Raw genomic sequence first — 26486 nt, forward strand, 5'->3', positions numbered from 1 at the left:
TTTCCTGCCACAGTTACTGAGGCCGGACATCTTTGGTTCTCCCCAAGGTCACCCAGTTAATTATTCACACGGCATTCACAGTGATTTCCCACATCTCATATCCCAGAGGCCTGTGAAAAACAGAAGAGGGTCTCTATGTGCTGTGGTCTGGGCTAAGAGGGTCTTGTCGGAGTTCAAATACACCAGATGAGGAAACGTTTTCAGTACACACACACACACACACACACACACACACATATATATATATATATATATATAGAGAGAGAGAGAGAGAGAGAGAGAGAGAGAGAGAGAGAGAAGGGAAAAGCCTAGAACTCATTTCAAAACCTCTTCCCACTGGTGATTTCAGGACGTACTCATTCTATCTCTATCTCTACTATTTCTCTCTCCCACCCCAGATCTGCAGGTCCCCAGTCTCCTCGAGGACCCCAGAAGGTGTGAGGTGCAGGTGTGACTTTCTTGGCACGGCCTGATGAGGAAGGGCTTGGGTTCTACCCCTCCTGTTCCCTCCTCCCAGCCAGAAACAGTTAATTGCCAGCTTGAGGCTGCCTCCAGCCCAACCCTAATCAGCATGATCTCAGGCTTCTGCACTGGGGCTGAAGCAGCTCCAGGCCAGGCCAGGGCTGTGTGGAGCAGGGAGAGCATTCTTCCAAGATAATGATTAAGCTGAGCAGCACTTGGCAAGGGCACAGGCTGCTAAGCTAGGAAGGTGAGCCCTATTCACACCTCAGCCAGACTGTGGTGGCAAGAACTGGAGCGGGAAGGCAGAGCCCAGAGGTCTGGGGGCCCCCAGCCACCCCCTGCTTGTGAGGGGCATCCGGAGTATCTCAGATCCAGAGGAATCTGTGCGGTCTGCCCTTCTGGGACTCTGATCACACCTCAGGCACCATGAAGCTCCAGGTGTTCTGGACTGGGCTGGAGTATACCTGCCGGCTCTTGGGCATCACGACGGCTGCAGGTAAGATCCTACCTTATCTATCACACCCTTGTTCAGAGGTACAACAGGGAAGGCTACAAGAGAAATGATTTCCAGCCAGGAAATGGTGGGCACATCTGGCCATAACTGCCCTTCAGGTGCTCTTTTGAGACCCTCAGACCCCCTTTACTGTGGGAAAGCAGCAGGTGCAGAATAAGTCTTAGGCAGCTGAAGAAGAGTGAGCCTTGGGTCTGGTGCTGAGACTCAGTGGGAGTCTACTCTCGAGAGACCTTGGGAACCTTCAGCATCCTGCAACGAGCTGAGGGGTCTGCCCCCTGCCCTCAGAGGGTTATGAGGATAGCAGGTTGAGGTAGGGACTGGAGGTGAAGGTGTAAAGGACTGAAAAAACTGAAAATTGTACCATTGTGTAGTTATGAAAATGGTCACCTAAGTTCACCTTGCTGTGTTCAACAATAGCCCTATCCAATCAGAGAGAACCCCACTGACAGGGCAGCTCTGTCCTCAGGAGATGGGAGATGCACGGGGTATGAAAATGGTAGGCTTCCTCGGGCCCCCCCTCACCCTGCTGACAAATGCATTGTTGAAAACCAGCCCTTTGCTATGAGCCATCTGAGGAGTGGGGCTCACAGGACCAAAATTCACCTGAGCTGCTCTGCTAACTGAGATTTCAGATGGTTAGCAAAGAAATGACTTCAGGCCCTAACCCTGACCTTAGCCCTATCAGTCCAGAAGCAGAGAACCTCAGCTGAGGAACTGAACAGCAGTGTTTTGAACCCCTAGCTGAGTGTGCCAAGTCTCTTGAGGGAAAGGCTGAGATACAAATTAAATCCATTGCATATGTACAAAACCTTTCTCAAGATTCTCTCCCAATTGAAAGGTCCTCTAGTTCAAATCAAAGCCATGTGAGCCAAGCCTCAGGCCTTGCATGCATGTACAACCTTGGTCCAGCCCTGTGGAGCTTTGAAGCCATGCTTCCTGATCATGGTGATGGACTGATCTGCTGGCCAAGAGTTCTGGCAGATGCAGTGCTTAGCGAAACAACATGTGGACAGAGGTTCTTGGTAGATAACCTTGTGATATGCTACAGTATCAGTGGGGATCCAGATCATTCTTGGGGTACTACCTTGGGCTCATGGTCAACCAGCTATTGGACTCTTGTGGCACCAGAGCTATGAGTAAGAGCGGGCAAGGTCAAATTCCAGCCTTCCTGCTATGGGATGGAGCAAATGAACTCAGATTGGAGCCATGACCCTGCCAAGGTCACACAAGAAATTGGAGTATCGCTAGCCTCGAATGTTGGTGTCTGGATTTTCCAAACAGTGCTGGACAAAGCCTTCCCTGAATCCCCCGGTAAAAGAATTGGTCTGTTCAAACCTATGTAGACAGGCCTGGTGGAAGAGCCAGCTCTAGCTTCCCTCAGAACTTACATATAGGCAACGATCATAAAAGCCCTCAAGGAAACCCTAAAATCATCTCCATGACGAGAGTGTGAGTTATCATCTTCCCGGTGCTCCAAGTCTATTGTGTTCCCTCTGCACCTTGACTTTTAAATACAGACACTGTACTCTTCGGGCTACCAGGAATCTCAGATATAGAAAGCAGCCATACTCCACACAGATCGACTACCTCCGCCCTGCCAGGAAGCTGCTTAAGATGCATGTATCTGTCCTCCTAATGGACTACGGAGTCTAATCTATCTCAGCCTAAGAGCAGCCTTTCACTCCACATCCCCCGGCACACATGCACACTCAGCCGTATTGCACATCTGAACGACAACCTTCATCTTTGCAAAGGCTGCTGCTAATGCTGAAGATGGACCTCCTGCTTGGCTTTGATACAGATCCAGGCTAAAAATAGGCTGCAGTTGCCTTTAGGGCCAAGCTTTCAAAGAATAGCCCCTGGGCTCTCCAGAGTGCTGGAGCAAGTAAGAAACTAGAGAGGGCTCGGGCGCTCTCTAGCAGATCTCAGGTTTCTCCTGACGTCACTGGCCTTCGGGCCTCTGTCCAGTACCTAAGATTTGCAAATTCTTTATTCCCTTAAGCCTCTTTTATTGAAATCCTCTGTTGAAAAGTCCAGGTCCCTTGTAGGAACATTGTTGCTAAAGGGGGAATGAGATTTGAAATAGAGACCAACCAGCGTGTATGAGATGCCCTTGTACATAAACAACAAGGATTGTCCAGATGCTAGGCAGGGATGTGAACAAAGCCTCTCAGGGGGTGGACCCTGGAGACAGGCTCAGGGCTTTTAGACGCCAAGTACTCTCATGACACAGCAATTTCCTGTGGCAGTGGTTGAGGCATGCCCACTGACTGCCTTCGTGAAGCATTGCTCAGGCCCTATACTCCAAGTGGTTTTCAGGACAGACACAACAGTCAACACAAAACAAGCAAGCCGAAGCAGACAGACAGACAGACAGTACCTACTTAGAGTATTTTCAAAATGAGAAAATCCTGCCCCTTGGAACAGTCACGTGGTTTCTTAACCAACACACACACACACACACACACACACACACACACACACACACACACACTCTAAAAAGACCTTACAAAGCACTTCCCTGGCCTTAAAGGTCATGGGACATGAGGGCTGTGTGTGCAGTGTGTGAATGTGTGAATGTGACCTCTAAGTGCTCCTGTTCCAAGATGTTCCACAAGACCCTGCCCACAAGGCAGACACACTCAGAAACAGTGCACAGACCAAGAGGCCCTGCCCACCCTGTGCAGATGTGGGAGCATCTGTGTATCCATCCCTGAAAGCAGGCTTTCACCGCATTCACCCAAAACATGGCAAACATAGCCTGTATGAGAGCTTGAGAGTCAGTGTAAGTGATACCTTATAGTTTTGGTTGGTTGGGTTTTTGTTTTGAGACAAGTTCTATATTTAGCTTAGGCTAGGCTCAAATTTGCCACCTTCCTATTTTAGTCTCTGGGATTATAGATGTGGACTGTCTCACCCATCGTGTGATTGCTTTTAATACAAGCTGGGCATCAGAAAGGATCTGGTAAATAGATACTAAGTGGACAGGACTCTCGGGGCAAGGCGCCCTGCTGCCTCATGGGAAGTGGCTGTCTAGTAGGATTCATCCCCAGCATTTGGACAGAGAGGCAGACCTACCCTCCTTTGAACTTGTGCAGTGCTTATTCTCAGGGATGTCATCATCAATACTTGCTAGTGCTTCCCAACCTACCTCAGAACAAAAGGTTTGTGCTAAAAGTTTATCCACTCACCCCACCACCATTCCTACCCACCCAGACCCTCACACCACCTCCACCCAATCTCTCTACTCCCTACCCCCAACCCCCAAGTGCACTTGAGCCCTCATTTGCATCTCTATTTTATTCCTGCTGTCTCCGGGTAATGGTAGCTGGAACTTTATCATGGCCAAGCTCTGTGCTACTTGTCTGCAATGCAAAACCTCATTCCATCATCTGTTCTACATACTAAGACCTCAGTACGCTCATCACCATAACCATCGTACAAGGGCAGACACTGAGGCTTGGTGAATTGAAGCACTCTGCTCAAGGTCTCCTCCAAGGAAGTAGGTAGGTAGAGTCCTGCTAATGGGTATCTATTCTTGATACCCCACTTTCAATCAGTGTCCTCTGCCTAAACCAGGGTTAAATGTTATGAGGGAAATGGACTGAGAAAAGCCAAGCTCCACACTCAGAACAGGCACCAGGGACTGGGTGGAGAATCACAAGAATTTGTGTATACTGACAGACTCAGGGAAGTAACCTCCCAAAAGCCCAATTGTCCCGATGCAGTTACCTGGGTTATAGCTAAGCAGTGCAGCACCATTCCTGACTTTTCTCTTTGTTGGTAGATTTTATAAGTAGCTGCAATTTAAGATAAGCCACTGTGGTTTTATTTCCCAATCAATTTTAGTCTTCTACCTCAAAAGGGCATGTTTCTCTATATTTTAATGACTCTAAGATGTAGGAAAACAAACAAACAAAAACAGAAAGAACAGTAGAGAGGCCAGTCAGAGCCCCTCCACTGTCTACTCTTATGACCTTACCCTGGGTCAGTCCGACTGTGCACAGGCTCAGTCTGGGAGTGGGGCTGGGTCACAGGCATGACTGTACTGCAGCAATAGTATAGTCAAGTACACCAAGTGCTTTCCACTTTCCGAAGCTGAAGACACTAGTATTTAAGCTATCTGCTGGTTCTCCACTCTGAATAATCTAAGGACTGGACATAGCAGAACAACCAAAGAAATGAAGTGATGCCCAGGCAAAGTTATTGTGGACAACTTGCTTGTCAAACTAATGTCCTGCTTCTCCCAAATCAAGTGCTTGGAGACAATCCAGGAATCACTCAAAGCTTGTTTTGTTGCTTCTTTGTTTGTTTGTTTTGTTATGACCCATTAACCTGCTTCTCTTTTTAATAGAAACAACCACATTCTAAATAGCAGCATTCCTTACCACATACCCTTCAAATATACAAATGAATTACAAATATAGATGAGGACAAAAGCAGCATTTAAACCCCAGGTGTTCTCATTTCTCAATGGGCACAACAAGGTTTATGCTAAAAGTTTATCCACTCTGTCTTGGTAAAAGCATTCAAAAAAAGTAAATGTTTTCTAAGTAAACTGTCTAGGGCCCTGCAAGCTATTTTTTTTTCTAATTTTGTATATTTGTTTAGCTTTATTGTATGAATGTTAGCTTTGCCTATTTGTCTGCTCACCGTGTGCATGCCTGGTCCTGTGGAGGTTAGAAGAGGGTATGAGATCCCCTGAACAGGAATTACGGAGGCTCTAAGGCACTGTGTGCATGCTGGGAACCCACTCCCCCACCCCACCCCCATCTCCTGCAGGAGCTGCCAGTGCTCCTAGCTGCTGAGCCGTCTTTCCAGCATCTCCACCACATGTTAATTTCAACCATCTTTAAATGCAGATCTGCATGACCACCTCCTGCCCTTGAAGAAATCATGTACTCCAACATGTCTGCAGGGGAGTTTTGATCCAGTGAGGTTAAAACAAAACGTGTTTCTAGTTTTTCCAAATGAACCCCTTTCTTTTCTGGTCTGATTGCTTTGATGAATATTCTCTCTGCCTCTTTCGCTCCTTCCTGCCTCACCACAGGACTTGAGTCAACTGTTTCTTTCCTTATTCTTCATATATGTGTCTTCCTTTTTCAGATTTAGAAGTGGAATATGGAAAGCTATTTATGATTCATTTCATTTCCTCTGCAAAAGTTTGCTGTTTCCATCTTATTCAATGTGCATATATGAAGGAGCCAAGACCTCCACCCCAGGGCACTGCATGTGATCTGACCAGGGAGGGAGGCAGCCAGTAAACACATTCCACCACCTCATGCTTCTGTGACCTCTACTGCCCCTTCCCACACAAACTCTTTAAGCCCTGGTTTCCTGACTACAGAACAGGGACAGCCATTGCTCTACCCTGAGACTTTGGTGAAGCAATGACTCAGAAAGAAAATGGCTGCCATCAATTCGAACTCAGAGCAGGCTAATTCCAGAAGCCTGTTCAGGAAACAAGGTGTATGAACCAGTGACCCAGGAGACTAGAACAGAGGGGGAGGATGAGCTTTAAAAGGCCCATCCAGTTGCATATGTTTGAGCTGGGGTGGTGGTATGTTTTAAGACAGGATCTCACTCTGTAGTCCAGGGTGTTCTAGAACTCACTATGTAGCTTGAGCTGGACTTGAATTTCTGGCAATCACCCGACTCAGCCTCACTTGTGCTGGGATTACAGGTGTGACCCGTCCCCCCCCCAGTGTAGCTATTTCTATAACACGAGCAGTGTGCAAACCAGAAAGAAGAGGGCAGCTCTGATCTGTCTTTCATGAGTTTACAGTTAGTTCTTTTTATCCCCTCTGTATATATTCATTGCACAAAATGATGGTTTCATCATAAATTTTATTCATACATAAATATACATATGAACATACACACACACACACACATACACACACACACACACACACACACACACACACATATATATATATATATATATATATATATATATATATATATACTTTGTCCATATCCATCTGCCTATTAGTTTCTCTTGTCTTCCCCTCTTTGGCCCACTGGACCCCTACCTTTTCCTTCTATTTTCATACTGTGCGTGTATATGTGCATAAAGCTATCCCCAGTGTGGTAGACAGGTCACTTCCTGATGCCTGTGGATCAAGATGGAGAACTCTCAGCTGCTTCTCCAGCACCGTGTCTGCCTGCACGCTGCCATGCTTCTCACCATGACGATAATAGACTAAACCTCTGAACTGTAAGCCAGCCCCAATTACATGTTTTCCTTTATGAGAGTTGCTATGGTCATGGACTCTCTTCAGAGCTAATCTAAGACAATCCCCATTGGCAGTACATAAGCATTCCTCTTTCCCCACATCCTCTTCAGCATTTATTTGTTTCCCTGATGGACATTCTCTCTGGGGCGAGATAGAATCTTCATGTGGTTTGGATTTGCATTTCCTGAGCTAGTAGTTCTTTCAGCTGTCTGAACAAAACCAGTGTGCAGCTGCACACCAGCGTCCAAGGTGGAGGGGAGAGCGGAAAGAGCCTTGTGAGAGAGAAGGTCAGGTGGAGAAGCATGGCATCCATGCTGTGGAGCCGCAATCGTTATTTTCTAGCACCAAGAAAAATTGTCATTCAGAAGAGCAAACATACACATCGTCTTTTAACACTGAGAATAAATAAGAAGTACATATACCTTGGGTAGCTCTAGCCAAGGCCCAGGAGAAAATGTTTTCTGAGTTCTGGAATGGAAGGTGGTGTTCTAATGGGAGACGATTTCCTCAAGTACTGAGGAATCACACAGGATCTCACACAGCGGTCTCATCTCCAAAAACTGGCACATCACCCCAGATACCCTCACAGGAGAGCTCTGCCAACGTTTAATGAAGACCTAGTATGGATTCCAGGTAAACGCCTACAAAAATTTGAAAGGAGGGTATGATTTCCAACTCATTTTATAGAATTGGCATTTACAACCTGACAACTAATCTCAGCTGTTAACTTGGCACACCTGAAAAGAGGGAGCCTCAATGGAGGAAGTACCTGCATCAGATTGACCTGTGAACATGTCTGGGGGTGGGGGGCATTTTTGGTTGGTTGGTTGGTTGGTTTGCTTTGCTTTGGTTTCAGTTTTTCCAGACAGGGATTCTCTGTGTAGCTTTGGTTGTCCTGGAACTCACTCTGTAGACCAGGCTGTCCTCAAACTCACAGAGATCCACCTGCCTCTGCCTCCCAAGTGCTGGGATTGAAAGAATGTACCACCACCTCCTGGCATTGGGGGGGCGGATTTTCTTGATTGTTGATTGATGTAGGAAGACACAGCCCACTATGGGTACTGCCATCCCCTGGCAGGTGGGCCTGGCTGTATAAAAATGATAGCTGACCATGAGCCTAAAAGCAAGCCAGTGAACAGCCCTTTTTGAGTGGTCTTTGCTTCACTTCCTGCCTCAGCGTCTCAGTGATGTTATATGAGCTGTAAAATAAAATAAAACCTTTTCTCCCTTCAAGTTCCTTTTGAGTCTTGCCTTTAAAACAGCAACAGAAAGCAAGCCAGAATAACATGGACACCAAAATGAAAGATGTTATAAGAAATCTAGAAACCAATTCCCGGCATCAGCACACAAACAACCCTTCCAGACAATTGTAGCAAACAAAATAAAAATATATGGGAAGGATAATATGCCATAACCAAGCGAAATTTGCTGCAGGAATACAGATTGTTTCAAACTTTAAATCATGTGTTTATTGATGTATAATCAATTGGCCATCTGATATTTGGGCTTCCCCGATCATTCTTATTATATCTTTAAGAATTTCTTGTTTGGGGATGGAGAAATGGCTCAGAGGTTAAGAGCACCGACTGCTCTTTCAGAGGTCCTGAGTTCAATTCCCAGCAACTACATGGTGGCTCACAACCATGCGTTATGAGATCTGGTGCCCTCTTCTGGTGTGCAGATATACATGGAAGCAGAATGTTGTATACATAATAAATAAGTAAAATCTTTAAAAACAACAACAAAAAAAGAATTTCATGTTTTGGTTATGCTCACCTCCCACCCTAACTCTTCTCAGAGCTTCTGCCCTATTCCTTCCCATGCAACTTTGTGTGTTTTTACGCCCACACTAAGGCCAATTTGTACTCCCTAAATTATTCACATATGTATGGCCTTCCATTGGGGCATTGCTTGACTTACCAGGGGCTACACTTTTAAAGAAAACCTTCCTCTCCCAGAAACTAAGACTTTTCAAAAACTCCAGAGTAGGGGTGGAACTACATGCCCAAGCCCCGTCTCCAGGCTGGGATTTGGGCTGCTTTTGGCTTGAAGGGCCTGAATAGAAGCTGCCACAGCTGCTATGAATTCATATGTGCAGCTATCCTGCTATGTTCAGAAAACACTTAGAGTCATCCAGAATATCTGGCACATGCACTTTCTGACAGTTCTGCGATGATGCCTGAGCCTTTAGAGGAGGGGTTTCCATATGTGTGTTACATTCAGGGGTACACATCCTGGTCTATTATCCTCTGCACCTTGGAAGTTGTGGGTCCCTGTGTTGATCATCATGGACTGCAATCAGAAGCTTCCCTGATGAGAACCAAAAGGTTCTTTAATTTATATGTATTATAATAATAGGCCACTGGAATTGGCTCAATGCTATGTCTGTTGATCAAAATAGTACTTGTAGGTTCTTTCCTAAGGTTTATGATCTCTCTAGCCACAGTTTTTGGCCTGATAATGGTGACAGAAATTGGTTTCCTCTTTTGGAACAGACAATCTATCAAATTTTTAAAAATTGGTTGGTTACTCCCATGATATTTGTGCAACTATGGAACCAGTAAGCATGTCTTTCCAGTCTATTGTTATTTTGGACCATAGGGATCACACCTATGGTGATTACTTTCCTCCTTTGGTAGCATGTAGAGTATCTTCCAGATGAGCACCACCTTGATTTCTCCATGTTCTATGTATGATTCAAGTATGTGGTCTCTTCAGCAATAGGGTCTTGCTGTCAAGTTTTAGGTTCTGAGAGGTAACCAAAAACATTGGCAACAGCATGTAATGCTTGTGGACTTACCAAATCTCACTGACTAACAACTGCAAAAGAAGTAACCCATTCATGGCACTGGGCTTTTTATTCATTAGCCTTTCAAATCTAGTAGGGACATTGTTTATCCACTATAGGATAACCCGATTTGGACTCTTTTTATGTATGTGTATTGATATATTTAGGAAGCTTCTATAGTAAGTTTCCATATGCCTATTTTGCAATCTTTAGCGTTATTTATCCCTTCCAGTTTTCCTCTTCTACTCTGCCATGCTTTTCACCACTGCAGTCTATCCCTTTGTTTCATAACTCTCTTTTAACCTTTTTGATCAGTACATTCTATCTTCTCTTCCTTAAAATCCACTTCCCATGGGTCCTTAATGATTCCCTGACCTCTGTGTATATTCCATATGAAGCACACACATCTAAAGATAAAAGTCAATGTCCACAAATGAGAGAATCATACAACATTTGTCTTTCAGGGCCTGGATTACCTCACTCAAAATTATTGTTCCCAGTTTTACCTATACTTGTGGATTTCATTTTTCTTATGAGTTGAATAATATTCCATTATGTAAATATACCTCATTTTCATTATATATTCATCAGTTGATGGACCTTTATCCTGTTTCCATTTCCTGACCATCATGAATAGAGAAGCAAGGAACATAGGTGATCAATTATCTCTGTAGCAGGATATAGAATCCTTTGGGTATACGCCCAAGAGTGGTATTGCTGAATCCTGTGGTACATCTATTTTTAGCTTCCTGATGAATTTACACTGATTCCCACAGTGGCTCCACCAGAGTCCACTCCCAACAGCCGTAAATAAGTGTTCCTCTTTCCTCGAATTCATACCAGATTTTGTCATCACCTATTCTTTAGATCTTAGCCATTCTAGCTGGGGTAAGATAAAGTTACAATGTAGCTTTAATTCGCAATTTCTTGATAGCGAAGGATATGAATATTTTTTACAACTGTTTCTCAGTTATTTGTATTTCATCTTTTGAGAATTCTGTTTAGTCCCATGCCCCATTTTCAATTGTGTTATTTGTTTTCTTAATTTTTAATTTTGGGTTATTTATATGTCCTAGACACTAATCATCTGTCCAATGTATACTGGTAAAGAATTTCTCCATTCAATGGGTTTCCTCTTCAGTCTGGTGATGGTGCCCTGGGATATACAGAAACTTTTATGATCATGTGTTCCCAATTACTAGTTGATGACCTTAATGCCTGCACTGTTATGGTCCTATTCAGAAAGGCCTTTCTTGTGCCAATGACTCCAGGAAAGCGTTCTCTATTTCATCTTCTACTAGATTTAAGGTACTAAGTCTTATGTCAGAGTCCTTGATCCATTTTGAGTTGTGTTTTGTTCAGGATGAGATATAAGGATCAGGTTTCATTCTTCTGCATGAAGCTATCAACTTTGACCAGCACTTTGTTTAAGAATCTATCTTTATCCATTATTATTGGTTTCTTCCTCAAAAATCAGATGGCTGCAGGAATGTGGGTTTTTATGTGGGTCCTCAATTAGATCCCATTGTTCAAAGAGTATTTCTTATACAAATAACATGCTGTTTTTATTTTTTATTTATTTGGGGGTGTTGAGACAGGGTTTCTCTGTGGCTTTGGAGGCTGTCCTAGAACTAGCTCTTGTAGACCAGGCTGGTCTCGAACTCCCAGAGATCTGCCTGCCTCTGCCTCCCGAGTGCTGGATTTAAAGGCATGTGCCACCACCACCCGGTCTGTTTTTATTATTATGGCTCTGTAGAATAACTTGAACTCTGGGTGGTGATATCACCAGTAGTTTGTCATTGATGTTGTTTTGTCAGGATTGTTTTAGTTACACTGGGTCTTTTTGTATTTATACATAAGATTTAATTTGTTGTTTCCTTTTTATTTCCAATTACTCTGAAACACTGATGTTGTGTTGGGAATTGTATTGACTCTGTAGATGGCTTTTGGTAGGATGGATTTTCACAATATTGATCCTACCAATCCATGAGAATGGGAGATATTTCCATCTTCTGATATTTCCTTCAATTTTTTTCCAGCTTCTTAAAGTTTTTAAAGTACAGGTCTTCTGCTTCCTTGGTTAGATTTAGTCCAAGACTTTTTCGAGGCTAATGTGAGTGGTATTGTTTCCTTGATTCCTAGTTCTGTGTGCTTGTCATTTGTATATAGGAAGGCTACTGCATTAGTTTTGTAATTAACTTTGATGAATGTATTTATTACTATAGGAGATTTCTGGTGCAATCTTTAGGGTTATTTATTTATCAAATCATAGCATTTTCAAATAAAGATTATCTGACTTCCTTCTTTCCTAGTTATATCCCTTTTTATCTCCTTTGTTTCTTATTGCTTCAGCTAATGCTTCAAGTACTGTATTTATCAGGAGTGGGGAGAGTGCACATCTATGTCTTTTTCCTGAGTTTTACAGAAATACTTGAGTTTTTCTTTATTTAAGATGATGCTGATAGTGGGCTTCCCATATGATGTGTTTATTATGTTGAGACATGTCTCTTATATCCCTATTTTCTCCAAAACTTTTATTACAAAGGGGTGTTGGATTTTATCAGAGACCTTTCTTGTGTCAAAGGAAAGATCATGTGGTTACTGGCCTTTAGTCTCTGTATGTGATGGATTATATTTATTGATTTATGTATATTGATCCAACCCTGTATCTTTTGGATTAGTCAGACTAGATGACGGTGGATAATCTTTTTTGATGTATACTTGCATTTAGTTTGCAAGCATTTTATTGAGAATTTTTGCATCTATGCTTTGTTAGTTGTCTAATTTTGGTATCAGGGTAATACTGACTTCCTAAAAAGAATTTGGAAATGTTTCTTCTTTTATATTTTGTGAAATAGTCTGAGGGATATTGGTGTTAGTTGTTCTTTGAAAGTCTGGTGAATTCTACATTGAGCCCATCTGACTCTGGACTTTTTTTTAATTTGGGAGATTTTCCATTACTTCTTCTAGCTCACTGGATATTATAAGGTTACTTAAATTATTGACTTCATCTTGATTTAACTTTGGTACATCATATATATCTATAAACTCATCCATTTTTAAAGATTTTGTTCAGTTTGGTAGAATGTAAAATTTTAAAGTGTGTCTTTATAAGTCTGTGAATTTCCTATTATAATAACTCCATTTTTCTCTGATTTGATTAACATTGAATTCCCCTCTCTTTCTTTTGGTTAGTTTTGTTGGTTTCCTTTCTTTTAGTTAGTTTGACCAAAGGTTTGTCAAACTCTTCATTTCATTGATTCTTTGTATTGCTTTAGTCATTTGTTTCATTAATTTCATTCCTAATTTTGATTATCTCTTCCACTCTACTATTTTGGAGTATTAATTGTTCCTGGTTTTCAAAGGCTTCAGGTGAATTATTAAGCTAATAATTGGGGATCTCTCTAAAATTGTTATGTTTATGATGTTATAAACTTTCTTCTTATTACTCTCTTCATCGTGTCCCACAGATTTTGGTATGTTGCATTTTCATTAAGTCCTAGGCATTTTTCATTTCCTCCTTGATGTCTTCCTTAGCCCACTTTTGATTCAGTAGTGTGATATTTAGCTTAAATGAGTTTGTGTACTTTCAATCATTTCTTCTGCTGTTAATATCCAGCATCCATGGTTGTCAGATTAATGTGGAGGATGTGATTTCAGTTTTCCTGTATTTGCTGAGACTTGTTTTGTATCCTAATGTGCAGTCTGTTTTGCAGAAAGTTCCATGGACTGCTGAGGGGATTCCGTCATCTTTAGGTTTCTGGTGGGATGTTCTGTAGATAAACATTATATCCATTTGGTTTATCATGTCACTTACTCCCCACATGACTTGTCTATTTGTGAAAGTGAGATATTGAAATCATCTACTATCATTCTGTTGGAGTCAATCTGTGATTTTTAAATTGAATAGTATTTCTTTTACGAAATTGAGAAATATATGTTTATTCAGTGCACATATGTTTAGGATCATAATATCCTGTCGCTGAGTTTTATCTTTAATAAGTCTAAACTATCTACCCCTCCTTATCTCTTGTGTTTAGCTTGGGTTTGAAGTCCATTTTGTCACATGTTATAATAGCCTGCTTGTTTCTTAGCTCCACTTGCTTGGAATACCCTTTTCTATCCTTCCATAATAAAATGCTGTTTATCAGTAGTCATAAGGTATATTTCTTTAAGGGGAAAAAAGGCACCTAAAAGCAAGCAAACAAAAACTATTCAGCCCTCTGAAACTTTAGGCTAGGTGCTTTTCTTCTGAGGTTGGGGCAAACCAAGGATGTCCAGCCTCATCACATAGAGTCAGCAGTGTGTTGGAGCTCTAGCTAGCACAGCAATTCAATGAAGATGTCAACAGAAAAAATAAACAAGAAACAAATGCAACTAGTATATTAAAGGTACCTCTTTAATGTATTACATAAACAAGTAAATATCCATTCTACAAAATTACCTATGTATATTTTATATCTTATTTTTAAAGGGCTCAAAATAAATCATAGACCTAAAATGTTCATCTTAAAGCAATAAAACTCTTAGACAATAGGATAATACCTCTGTGTTGAGTTAGGCTGAGATTTCTCAATTCAGTACCAAAAGTTCAGTCCGTAGTAAAAGAATTAATGAAATTTTTCTGATTAGATCCCATCAAAATTTAAAAACATTTCCCTATAAAACATAGTATTGGAAGCCAACACAAAATACAACTGATGGCAAACATGAAAAGACATTCCACATTATTAGACCTTAGAGAAATACAAATCCATATCACAGTGAGAAACCAGGCATGTATTATTAGGATGCCTAGAATTAAAAAGACTGAATCATTGGCAAGGCTGTAAAATTCTCATGCACCAGTGGGAATGCAAACAGTGCACTCACTTGAAACAGTTTGACAGTTTCTTCAAAAGCTGTATATGCAGCTGCCATGTGAATTGTTATTCTACTCCCAAGCATCTATCTATCCAAGAGTAACAAAAGCACATAGCCATGCAAAAACTACATATAAACGCTCATAACAGCTCAATTCATAATATCCAAAAACCAGAAACAACCCAGTTGTCCATCAGTGTATGAATTATAAACAAAGTGAGATGGATTCCCACTAGTCTGCAATACCAGTCAGGCATAGATTGGCACTAACTAGTAATGCACACTACAGCAAAAATGAATCTAGAACATGACTACACAATATTCAATGCTATTTATCTTAACTCATGGGAATTATAAACCAATCTCTAGTAATAGAAGTAGATCAGTAGCTGCTTAGGGGTGGACCAAGGAAAGAGAAGGTAAGATTTCACTGATGTGATACCTGGAGACTTTGGAGTACTGATGATACCGGTTTCCTTTGTGTGGTAATGCTTTCATGAGTGAAGACATATGTCAGCGCTTATCAGACTGCACTTTAAAGATGTGCATTTGTTGGAGGTCAAGTATGTCTCACTAAAGCTGTCACTGAAAATGCATGTGTTATCTTGCTAAAATGGTGTCCTCAAACATCTGACAACCTCAGTAATAAGCTTTAGGTGTTCTCACAGCCTGGTGAGTAGGCTAGGCAGCTCTGTTAGTGTTGTTTGCCGATGCTTCTCTGCCTTGAAGCCAGACAGCTGATGGCTTATCTAGACTGGCCTTGACTGGGATGATAAGGCAATTCCATTCCATGGATCTCTCATGTCCCAGTGGGAAGACTGGTAGTGGCAGAGATGCAAGAGAGTAAGCCAAATTCTCAAATCCACTTTTTGTCTCTATTTGCATTGTGTCTAGAAAATCCCGTGGCTCAGAGAATGTCACATTGTTGAGGCCAGAGTCAGAGGGAGGCAACTCTCTACCACAGACAGATGGCTAAATTGCATGAGGGGTATAGATACCAAGAGGTGCATAGGGCCAGAGGTGTAATTACCATCTGTTCACAGGAACTGTTACTGAGATAAAGCCAAAACAGACACCTCAAATGGTGTCTTGCTCCTGTGAGTCATGTTTAAAGAATCTATTAGGGGTCTGGTAATGTATGTCAGTGGTCAAGAGTTTGCCTAGCATATGCTCCCCAGCACTGAAAAACAGAAAAAGGGAATGGAAAGAAAAATGATCAAGTACAAAATGAGTGAATTCTACTGCCATGAGGAAATTCTCCCAAACAGATTGATTAGAATGATAAACACCAAGATTTCCTTGAAATCTCCTCCATCTGAGAGTGTCCAGAAGTTTCTACCATAAATCCAGACCTTTTCCTTTGTTGCTTCTCAGTCCTGGCTCCACTGTGTCTACTGCATAGACCTGAGCCCACAGGAAGCCTCCGGGCCTAGCTTAGAGTCTCTACAACTTCCTCTGTGTTAACAAGCCTTATTATCTGGCTGAATGGGCATAAACTGGTTCAACATCCCTGCCCTGTTCTGGAAAAAGCAAACAGCATGTCATGGTGGCGACAGGCATTCTGTTTCAGTACCTGATGGAGTATTGTGAGAACACAGGCAATGGCTAATGGAACTATGATAAGACCTAGTCTATTCTTCTCAGCCCTCTCAAGGGGAAAGAACAGGCCTGTTTGCATAGTCTACTTCATTAACACATGGACTCACTGTGGACAAAGAGCCCTTCATCATTCACTGACATTGCTCATTGATTTTCCTATCTTAGGTCCTCTTGAAGCCTTCTCAGTATAAAAGTCCAAAGTCCCATACTTCTCACTATGAATTGTGTATCACCCTCTGTCACTCTGTAGGGGCTCAGAGGACTCAGGCCAACATGGGGTAAATATCACCTTAAATTCAATTCTGAGTGAGTATGTTTTTGATTATTAGAGCCACCTTCAGAATGAATACCTCCTTAATTCTAGGCAGCACACCTTCTGGATTTTAGGTGACTATTTTATGTTTGGGCGTGCCACATAGCAATCACAAGCTCAGTGATCCCAGCAAGAGAGTGGAATTTAGGCAACTTTTACCCATGGCAAAGCACAAAACACAAACCCTGGCCTGGGCCAGGATGGCAAGAGTCTTGGAAGCCATCACAGAGAGTAGCCATGAACCTACAGGGCTGCTTCCCTTAGTTCAGGAAGTCTCTGGTGCATTCAGGCTGTGGCTTCTGTGCTGTAGGGCTGGGGATGTCTCCAGGCTCTTCCTGGGGTTTGGGGGACCACCCAGAAATCTTCCTACTCTCTTTACATAGCCACAGCTGTCAGTAGACATGGAAGAAGACCATGCTATTCCTCAGATCTCAGGAAGAAGCTCACACCAGTCAAGAGCCCTCCTAGGACAATGCTGTAGAGTGGTATACCCAGACCCACTCTTCCTTCTTCTCTTCCCCTGCAGTGTTGATCGGAGTGGGCACCGAGACCTTCCTCCGAGGGCAGTTCAAGAGCCTGGCCTTCTATCTGCTGTGAGTATGCATACCTGTGCTCTCCCTGTCTGCACGCTTCGTTCCAGCTCACCTCATGTCTGTCTACTACACAGAGTAACATAGGAAAACCCACTTCCCATGCTAAACCCACCCCATCCCAGAGGTGGAGCCATAGAAGCTTCTAAGTCCTGCTTTGGGAAGACCCCATAAACCAGCCAATACCTTCCATACACACACATGCATGCGTCTGCCTGCCCTTCCATACATCCATCTGTCCATCATCCACCCATAAATCTATCTCATTCATACACTATACCCACTAATGCACCCATGCACCAGTGCGCCTATCCCTCACAAATCACTCTTCCATCTAGTCACCCATCCAAACGCCCACCAATCTTTCCACCTACCCATTCATCCATCTACAGACTTGCCTATCCACTAACTCACCTAATCACCTATTGCCCCATCCACCATCCATCCATCCATCCATCCATCCATCCCACCCATCTACCCACATACCCATCCAGCCACCCTTTACCCACCAACTCTATGCATCATCTAACCATCTACCCACACATTCACACGTCCAGGCATTCCTATAGTTACTTATTCAACAAACACCAATACATAAATACACATATATACATACATATATTCATAAATCTATACACACATCTATATATACATGATTAGAGAACACACACACATATATATATATCCCTGCATGACAACTACAGTTCACTGTCTTATTTGAATGATGTCATTTATCTTAGCACCATAAAAGATGTACACATTGGCCTAGTTGTAGAGATGAACAAATTCAGGGATAAGCAGCCAACCCATGCCACTGAGCTAGTGAGCAGCAGGTACCATGTTCAGACACTAGACTCTGCCTCCCAAGCTGACTCTACCTCTCCACCACCAGCTGTGCCTACCAATATACCCTGATGGGAAAAGGATGGCTGTACAGAGGTGTCACAAGTGGTGAACAAGTTGGGGGTCTCTGGGTGTATGACTCAGCATCTCTGCCATGCTGTCCTGGGCCACTAGCAGTTCCCTCCCAATGCCTAGGAAACCTCTGCATCTCAGCAATAGAATGGCTCCATAGCCTCTTTCTGCCCACAAGGTCTCAGGCTGCATCTTCTGCCCTTTCCTTCCCCTCACTGACCTGCCCTTCCCCTTGGTGGTTGACCTACGACCTGGGCAGCATTATACCTGCTACCTCAATGCAGGCTCTCTGCTGGTCCTGGAATCTTACATCTGTCACCTCCCAGCTGCATTCCACTTTTGGAGTTGATGTTTGTACTGCTAACTTTCCTCTTGAAACTTGGTTGTACCTGGGAACTTATGACCCTTTCTACTGCCTGATCTTCATTTCATGTGTGCCCATGGAGCACCCAAGTACACACCCCACATCTCATCAGCTTTGGGGCACTGTCTCCCTGGGCCCCTGCGGCAAGGTTGGGCTGCCTTCTCTCCAAATACTGCAATTCATCCGAGTCAAGTAATGCAGATGCCTTCTGCCCTCAATGTCACATCTTCCTTAGGTCTCTGTCCTGTCTTGAGGGGACTCAATGCCCAGGTGGTTATTCTTGAGCCCAAGTCTCCCAGCCTCTCTCTCACCCACTCAGTTTCTCCTCTACTCATGCCTTGTTCTCTGATACCCACAGATCAGCACCAGTGTCTACCCTACCACCCCCACCCCATTCACTCACTAGCACCTTACAGAAAATCCGAATGAGTCACTTCCTCACCAAGCCTCAAGTCCCCTCTGCCCCACGATGTACTTCTTAGTCATGTGGCCTCCAAAGTTTGGGGTGGTTCCCATCTTGCACCTGCCTCTGATGTGTAGTCCTGGCCAAGGGTCTTACCCACAGTTTCCTCATCCATAACTGACATCAATAGAACTTCTGGTTTCTTTCTACAAGGCTTCTAGAATTGTGATCAGCACATTTCAATCATCATGTCCCTATCATTTCACAACCAAGGGGTAAGAATTGGGCAAATACTGGGAGCATAGGAGAGCAGGAGACAGTAGAGATTAACTGCCACAATCACACACAGAGAGAAAAAAAGAGTATGTAAGGGTAGTTACATTGCAAGCATAGCTCCAAGGGGCTTGTAGACATCTACTCATTTAATTCTTAACAATTGTATTGATGAAGCCTAAAAGTTACCCCTGGTTTTCAGGAGAGAAAATGAGTCATAAGAAGGCCAAGTTTTTCATCTACATTCACACAGCTGATCAGTAAGAGAAGTAGGACGTGAGGAGACAGTGGCCCTGAGTAGCCTGTTGTATCGACTCTCACTAGCTTGCACTCTGGTGGGTATTCACAGGGCACTCTCCTGTAAGGCCTGCCCAGGGTGGGCCCAGGTCTCACATGGTAATTATACAGAGAAATCCTTCAGAAGCTCATAGTGACTCTGGCCATTGCAATAACAAGAGTTCACGGAACACACATCAGAGGTGGGAGGCGCTTCCAAGAAGGGCTAGTTTATTCAAAGGCCCTCTGGTGCCTACTAACTTCCTGTATACCTAGGACAATGTGGGTATTATTTGTAAAGAAATTTGAAATGATATGCCATTTCAATTCTATGGGCCAGGAATGCCCTTTCTAACAAAAAAATGAGATTCTATTCACAAGAATTCTGATATACAAAATTGAGAGGCTAGGCAGAAACCTACGATTTCACATATGCCCGGGGAGATTCTGATTTTAGAATGCCTGGATCAGAGCAAGCATCTTCCAATCAGTGTGTCACAGAACCCTAGGCAGCTGGTGATTATGGAGGAGGACATGCAGGCCAGAGAGTCAGAAAGGCCAAGGGCACAGCCTGAAGCACATGAGGCCAGAGAGAATGGAAGTGAGTCTGAAGGCATTTAAGGAAGGCTCCCAGCTGCTCTTGGTGGGTGGAAAACTGGAAAAAAGACAGAGAAGCGGGATCTTCATCAGGACTGCCCTGATTTCTCTTGCTGTGATAAAAGCCATAATCAAAACAGCTCACAGAGGAAAGGGTCTGTTTAGCTTATTCTTCCACATCAAAGGAAGTCACAGCGGAACTCAAGGCAGGAACTGAAGCGGAGGCCATGGAGGAGTGCTGCTTACTGGCTTGCTCTCCATGCCCTTCTCAGCATGCTTTCTTATACAACCCAGAACCACCTGCCCAGGAATGGCACTACCCACAGTGGACTGGGCCTTCTCACATCAATTGCTAATCTAGAAAATGCTCACAGAGCCGGACATTGGTGGTGCATGCCTTTAATCCCAGCACCCAGGAGGCAGAGGCAGGCAGATCTCTGTGAGTTCGAGGCCAGCCTGATCTACAGAGAGAGTTCCAGGACAGGCTCCAAAGCTACAGAGAAACCCTGTCTCGAAAAAAACAAAACAGAAAAAAAGAAAAAGAAAATTCTCACAGACTTGCTTACATGTCAATCTAATGGAGGCATCTTCTTAATTAAGGTCCTTCTTCCCAGATGACTGTAGCTTGAGTCAAGTTGACAAACTGAGCACAGTGCTCTACTTTATGTCCGGGCCAGCAGGCAGACATGCCTTCCAATGTCCACTCAAAATATCAAGTATAGGGCCACCCTACCTGCTGCCCTCTCCATCTTCCTCCCCTCTGCCTCCTAGCTCCAGCAACTCCAGGACAGAACCACACGCCATCCAGGCAGCACTAGGGATGTATGACTGGTAAACATGAATATATGGGGATGGGCCCCCTGGTCCCTGTGTCAGTGGAAATGTCTGGGAATCAGAGGAGCTGCACGCAGACAACCTTGCTAAATCCATGGGGGACCTCCCTCACCTTTTCTATTCCATCCACAGGTTTACGGGAGTCACCATCTCCGTGTGTGAAGGGACCTACTTTGTGGCACAACTGTTGGCCATCTGCTTCAAGTAAGGAGCATCCAGAAGTGACCTTTGCAGTGCTTCCTGTCCCAGCCCCAGATAGGTACCCCACCTACAGAGCCATGGCTCAGGTTGCCCTGCTTCTGAGGCCACTGTGGACTGGTTCTCCTTCCAGCAGCCACGAGCACCAGCCTGGAGATGTCTTAGGTCAGCATGACCCAGTCACCGGCATTCTGCTGTGTTCAGCTGGACAGATCCAGTCAGGGCCTGCCTCTCACCAGACTCCCTGGCAAAGTCAGTTTTCCCTACTCCAGGACTGTGGCCACGCTGTCCACTACAGGCTGAGGACCCTGCAGGAGGCTTAGCCTGTGGGGAACAGAGCAGTGTGTAAGAACTGGCTTTTCTCCCAGCATTCACACCACAAAGGCCTCGCTGCTGTCCAGCCAGTGCTCAGTGTGTGAAATTGTCATCATTGTGGTAAGGGCTCAGAACCTAGACTGTGGCTAATAGCCCACATAGTCCAGTCCCCAGATGACCAATGAGAGCCAGACCTCAGATATAGCTAGCCAGACCTAACACCTTGGAGGGGCCACTAGCTGCTTCCCAGGCTCAACCCTTGAGTGGCAGTGTCCCCTTGCCTCGCCCCTTCTTCTGAATTCTGCCTCAAAGGATTCTTGGTGCAGGGATGTTTTAGACCCAAAATCCTCTCTACACCATCTCCACCACACAAGGACGTGTCTGCTGGCATGTGTTTACATGTACATACACCCACAGACAGACACCAGAGGGCACCAACGAGCCATTCTAGGCCCGGTCCCAGTTTCTGGTGGACCCTTGGTGCTCTCAGAGGACAGGCATTGCTTGTTTGAAACCTGGAGCCAGGATCCCTGAAGAACTCTGCTCAGTATATCAGGGCTCTGCTTTTACCCTGGGTGGTCCCTGGGTGTCAGGAACAAAATGAAGTTTTTCTGGGCAAGTTCTGTCCTGGGCCTGGCAAGATCAGCAAGCACGGTGCAACTGAATCCCAGTCTGCTTGTTCTTCATGCAGCGTTCAGTCCCCACAGTGGTCCCGGGAGGGTGGTTCTTGTACTGCACACCATTACTGGCCTATTTAAGACTTCCATCAACTTTCCTTTCCCGTTGACTGTAACCACAGCTAAAAACAAGAGCCGGGGAAGCCTTTTAGAAACTCCATGGACCCTCTGGAGTAACTCAAGCTCTTTAGCCACAGAACCCACAGTGAAGACCCTGCACTTCTGTGGCTCCGACCCCTCTGATACTCAGACAGGAGCCACTGCAGAGATCATAGATACTCCAGTGCTCAGCCCCAGGCTCCCACAGCCTTCTGTGGAGCCGGGACTTTCCTGAAATAATTTCTACTAACCTGCTAATCTGATCCCCTCCCCCAGGTGTCAGCCAGGGTCTCTGGCACACAGAGCAAAGGAAAAGGCCCACTGGCTAGGCTGCTTCCAGAAGTTCCTAGCCTACATGCTGCTGTCTGTGGCCTGCTTCCTCCACCCTGTCCTGGTCTGGCATGTGACCATTCCAGGTAGGAGCACCAGGGGTAATGGGAGTGTGTGGGCCCTGCACCGATGTGATCTAAGCAGGAGGATCATGTCCTGTCTCCCAGAGCCCCCACCAGGCCTTCTGTCCTCTCTGGTCCAGTATGTGAGAATGACTGCCTGATGTACACTGTACTGATCAAGCAATGGACCCTCCTGTACACAGCCATCTGGAGGTTGGACACTTGATGGGGCCCTGGGTTGTCTTCTCACTGACCAATTTCAAAGAATGAAGTGGCTAATCCTCAGCCCAGACCCTTCCCCATCTCCCTAGTACCTGCCCATTCAGCCCTAAGTTCCGGGCTTAGGTCAGGAAGGCACTCTTTGTGGGACCCTCCCCCCCCAAGCAAACAACATGCCAGCCTTACCTCTTATTCCTCCTCCTAGTGTCTTGCATGGGACTCAATTTCTCACCCAGAATTGGCATCCTCACCTCTGCTCTCGTCTCTTACCTTCTTTTCTACAACCCTCCTCTTCCCTCCTCCTTATTTAAATAATCACTGTGCCCCTCCCAGAGCCCATCTAAAATACCAAAACCCTCTCCAGACTAAATGGAAGGAGAATAAGCTGTCGTCTTCTTTAGCATATGTGCCATGGGCCCTGATATGTATGTGCCAGGATACACCCTGACACTGAGTGAGCCACAAGCCCTGCCCCCTGAAGAGGCAGACTTAGAGACCCTGGAACTGATGGGCATCGAGAATCAGGTTCATGGATTCCCATAGGTGGGCTGTGCTCCTTGTGGGAGACCATAGCAGAGGGTCTGCAGGGTAGCACAGATGAGCCATGTCCAGTAATCTCTGTGCTACCGAACATGAGAGATTCATGTCTCCCCAAGATTACTGAGTGAGAACTGGGAAATCTCCACATATCTAGGGGTGAAAAGACAGCCAACAGATTCAATATCCACAACAGCATCCGTATCTAGCAAAGCCATCACATTCCTTGCCCCCAATTCCCCCTGAGAGGGAAGCAGAGAACAGTGATGGAATTCAGGCAGTCAGTATCAAGACCAGCTCTCCATATGAAGGGAACATGGGGCACAGAGATCAGAAAGATCCCTCAAGAGGCAGACAGAGACCTCTTTGGCATCCTGATCCCATAGCACTGGACCTATTTTATTTAACCTTTTAGCCTTGTCATGTCATCATGTCAGCCTGATGTGCATGTGTGAAGGCTGGACGTATTGGGGTGCTGATCATGGCTGTTCTACATGGTACAGCAGTGGCACCGTGGAACCAAAGGCTTGCCCAGCCTCTAGTTTTCCTCGATGGCATGTCTGTGCAGTATCTTGACCTCCCAGATCTCTTGCAGGCTCCATGCTAATCATCACTGGCCTGGCCTACTTCCTGCTGAGCAAGCGGAAGAAAAGAAAGGCTGCCCCAGAGGTGCTGGCCCCCACAGAACAATACACAGACCCCTCCAGCAGCACTGTGAGCACCACAGGCTCTGGGAACACTGAGCAAACGTATACTTTCCACGGGGCCCTCAGGGAGGGGCCTGGCTCATTCTTCAACCACATGAAAAGCATCATGAAGGGGACCAAGAAGCCACGTGTCCCACAGCCCCAAGATACCCTAATGGAACTGGCGCTTGAGCCAGCTGACTCCTTGGCCAAGAAGAAGCAGGTCCACTTTGAAGACAGCACGGTCAGAATCATCCCATCCATCACTGAAGGTCCAGGTGATAGTGACAGCGGGCCAGAGGAAACTGCCTCTGACACGACCCCCATCATCTCCTCCACCCGGACCCCACTCTTTCTGCCTTCTCTCATGGGTGCTGACCTGTGCTGAGCTTCTCAGCTAGAGGTCTACAGATGGACAGACCTGCCAGAGAACTCCTCCCAGCCATGGTCCCTGTAGAGAACTCAGGGTATCCACTGGCCAGCTGCTGTACACTTCTCAGTGGTGACTGGAGTTTCAGAACTAGGAGATAGTGTATCAAGCCAGATCTGTGCAGACCTCCAGGATGGCACAAATGAGACTTTGCCACATGGAATCAACACAGCCTCCTCCTTCTTGGCCAGGGGAGGGAAAATAGATCGTGGCTCCATTCTCCACAAGGCTGCAGAGCCAGCTTGCTAAGCCCTAAAGGAACAGAAAGCATCAGCTCAGCTTCCCTTGCACCCAACAAAGGGCTCGGCCTTCAGTAAGGACCCTATGGTGCATTTGGGTGTGGTCAGCCTACTGGAGCTGAAGACCCAGCGGTATATCGGCAGTGTAAGCATCTCGGCAGAATGTATTGGGTGAAGTGGCCATGAATCCTGAGCAAGATTGTTTGGGGGTAGATATGGGAAAGGATACTTCAGTTCACAAGTGAGAACAGCCTGGCGGCCGGCTACATGCTCAACATACTCTGGGCCTGGGCTAGGCAGCAGGCATTGCAGAATCACCCAGGGAAACAATGCCACTCTGTGCTCACTGCCAGGAAAACTGGCCAGAAGAGCATCTCTCATTCCAGAAGGACCACGAAGGGCTTCCTCCCACCCCACCCCACCCCCACTATCTGAGCAGTGTTCAGATTCCAAGTAGATGGTGCAAGCTAAAAGAGCCTGTGTTAGGAATAACTAGGACGTAGCATTGAGTGTTCACTGTAGGTCAGGACCCAGGGGGATTGTCTTCAGACAGCCACACAACACAGGGAAGTACATCTGCCATGCTTAGGTGCCTAGGGGTAGGGTGAGTGATAAACAGAGGTTTGCTTAAAATAAGGATGGGGGAAGGGAGAAGAGGGAAGAAGGGCACATGGGGGGAGGAGAGCAGGCAGGCAAGCATGCTCTCCATCCGGGGGATACAGAAGTGACGGGGAATTTGAGTTAGATATTTCTCAGTAAAAAGATGTGCAACATACCTTTTAGTTCCAAATAGTATGTTTGGTCCATAGGAATATTGCCAGAAAGAACAGACATGCTATTTCTCATAGCCAACCACAGTGCATGAGCAACAGGAAGGAAGAATCCTATAGCTTGTGTCTGGGTTCTCTGAGGTCTGAGCCTCAAATCACACACTTTATAGTCTAGATAAGTAACATGTTCATTGTACAACTTTTAGCATCTATGAGGTGTGTTTTTTGGAAGTGTGAGGAAATGAGGTGGCGTCAACCTGGTGCTTAGCATGGCCAGTGTTCCAAATGGGCAGAAGGCTGCTTGCAATAGAGGATATCTTTGCTCTGACTGTAGGACTGAAGGCAGAAAGCAAGCTAGGAGGGCTGGAGTAGGTAGGCAAGTCAAAGCTGGACGGACATCTGATGGATTGCTATAAGCCCTGGCCTCAGGGGCATTATTACAGCGGCTTCTTTGATGTTCACCAATGAGGGCTGTCAGGTAGTGCAGTCAGGGGAGAATAAAACATGGAATGGGTGTGAGTGGGTGTGTCCCTTTACTACAGGACCTCACAGTGAGGGAAGAACAAGGAAACACCATCATGACACCATGCATTAGTCTGAGGCGAGGCCAGTGTGGACCCAAGAGACCACGTTAACTCCGAATTTCAGGACTGGAGCCCCGGGAACAGAGCTTCCAGCAGACAGAAGACAGAGACTGAGGAAAGAAATCCCATAATAGGGAGGAGCCAGTGGTCTTGATCCTCTTCCTGTGCCTCTGTATTAGTTACTTTCTGTTGCTGCAATAAAGTACCATGACCAAAAGCAACTTAAGGAAGAAAGAGTGGATGCGGCCTACAGGTCCAGAGATCTAGAGTCCAGAGAAGGTCTGGTAAGCAGCAGGAGCTGGAAGCCAGC

At 45.1% G+C, this 26486-nt stretch overlaps 1 protein-coding gene across 1 annotated transcript; it reads left to right on the forward strand.

Annotated features, from left to right (window-relative positions):
- Positions 1–888: 888 nt before the first annotated feature.
- On the forward strand, positions 889–24557 carry Tmem72 (transmembrane protein 72). The gene is made up of 5 exons (XM_027429224.2): positions 889–958; positions 17305–17371; positions 21163–21234; positions 22596–22735; positions 24063–24557. Exons 1-5 carry the CDS (start codon positions 889–891, stop codon positions 24539–24541), a joined length of 828 nt encoding a protein of 275 aa, XP_027285025.1. The 3' UTR covers positions 24542–24557.
- Positions 24558–26486: the final 1929 nt, after the last annotated feature.

The sequence above is a fragment of the Cricetulus griseus genome, chromosome 8 (genome assembly GCF_003668045.3).
Source record: "Cricetulus griseus strain 17A/GY chromosome 8, alternate assembly CriGri-PICRH-1.0, whole genome shotgun sequence".
Taxonomy (NCBI): Eukaryota; Metazoa; Chordata; class Mammalia; order Rodentia; family Cricetidae; genus Cricetulus; species Cricetulus griseus.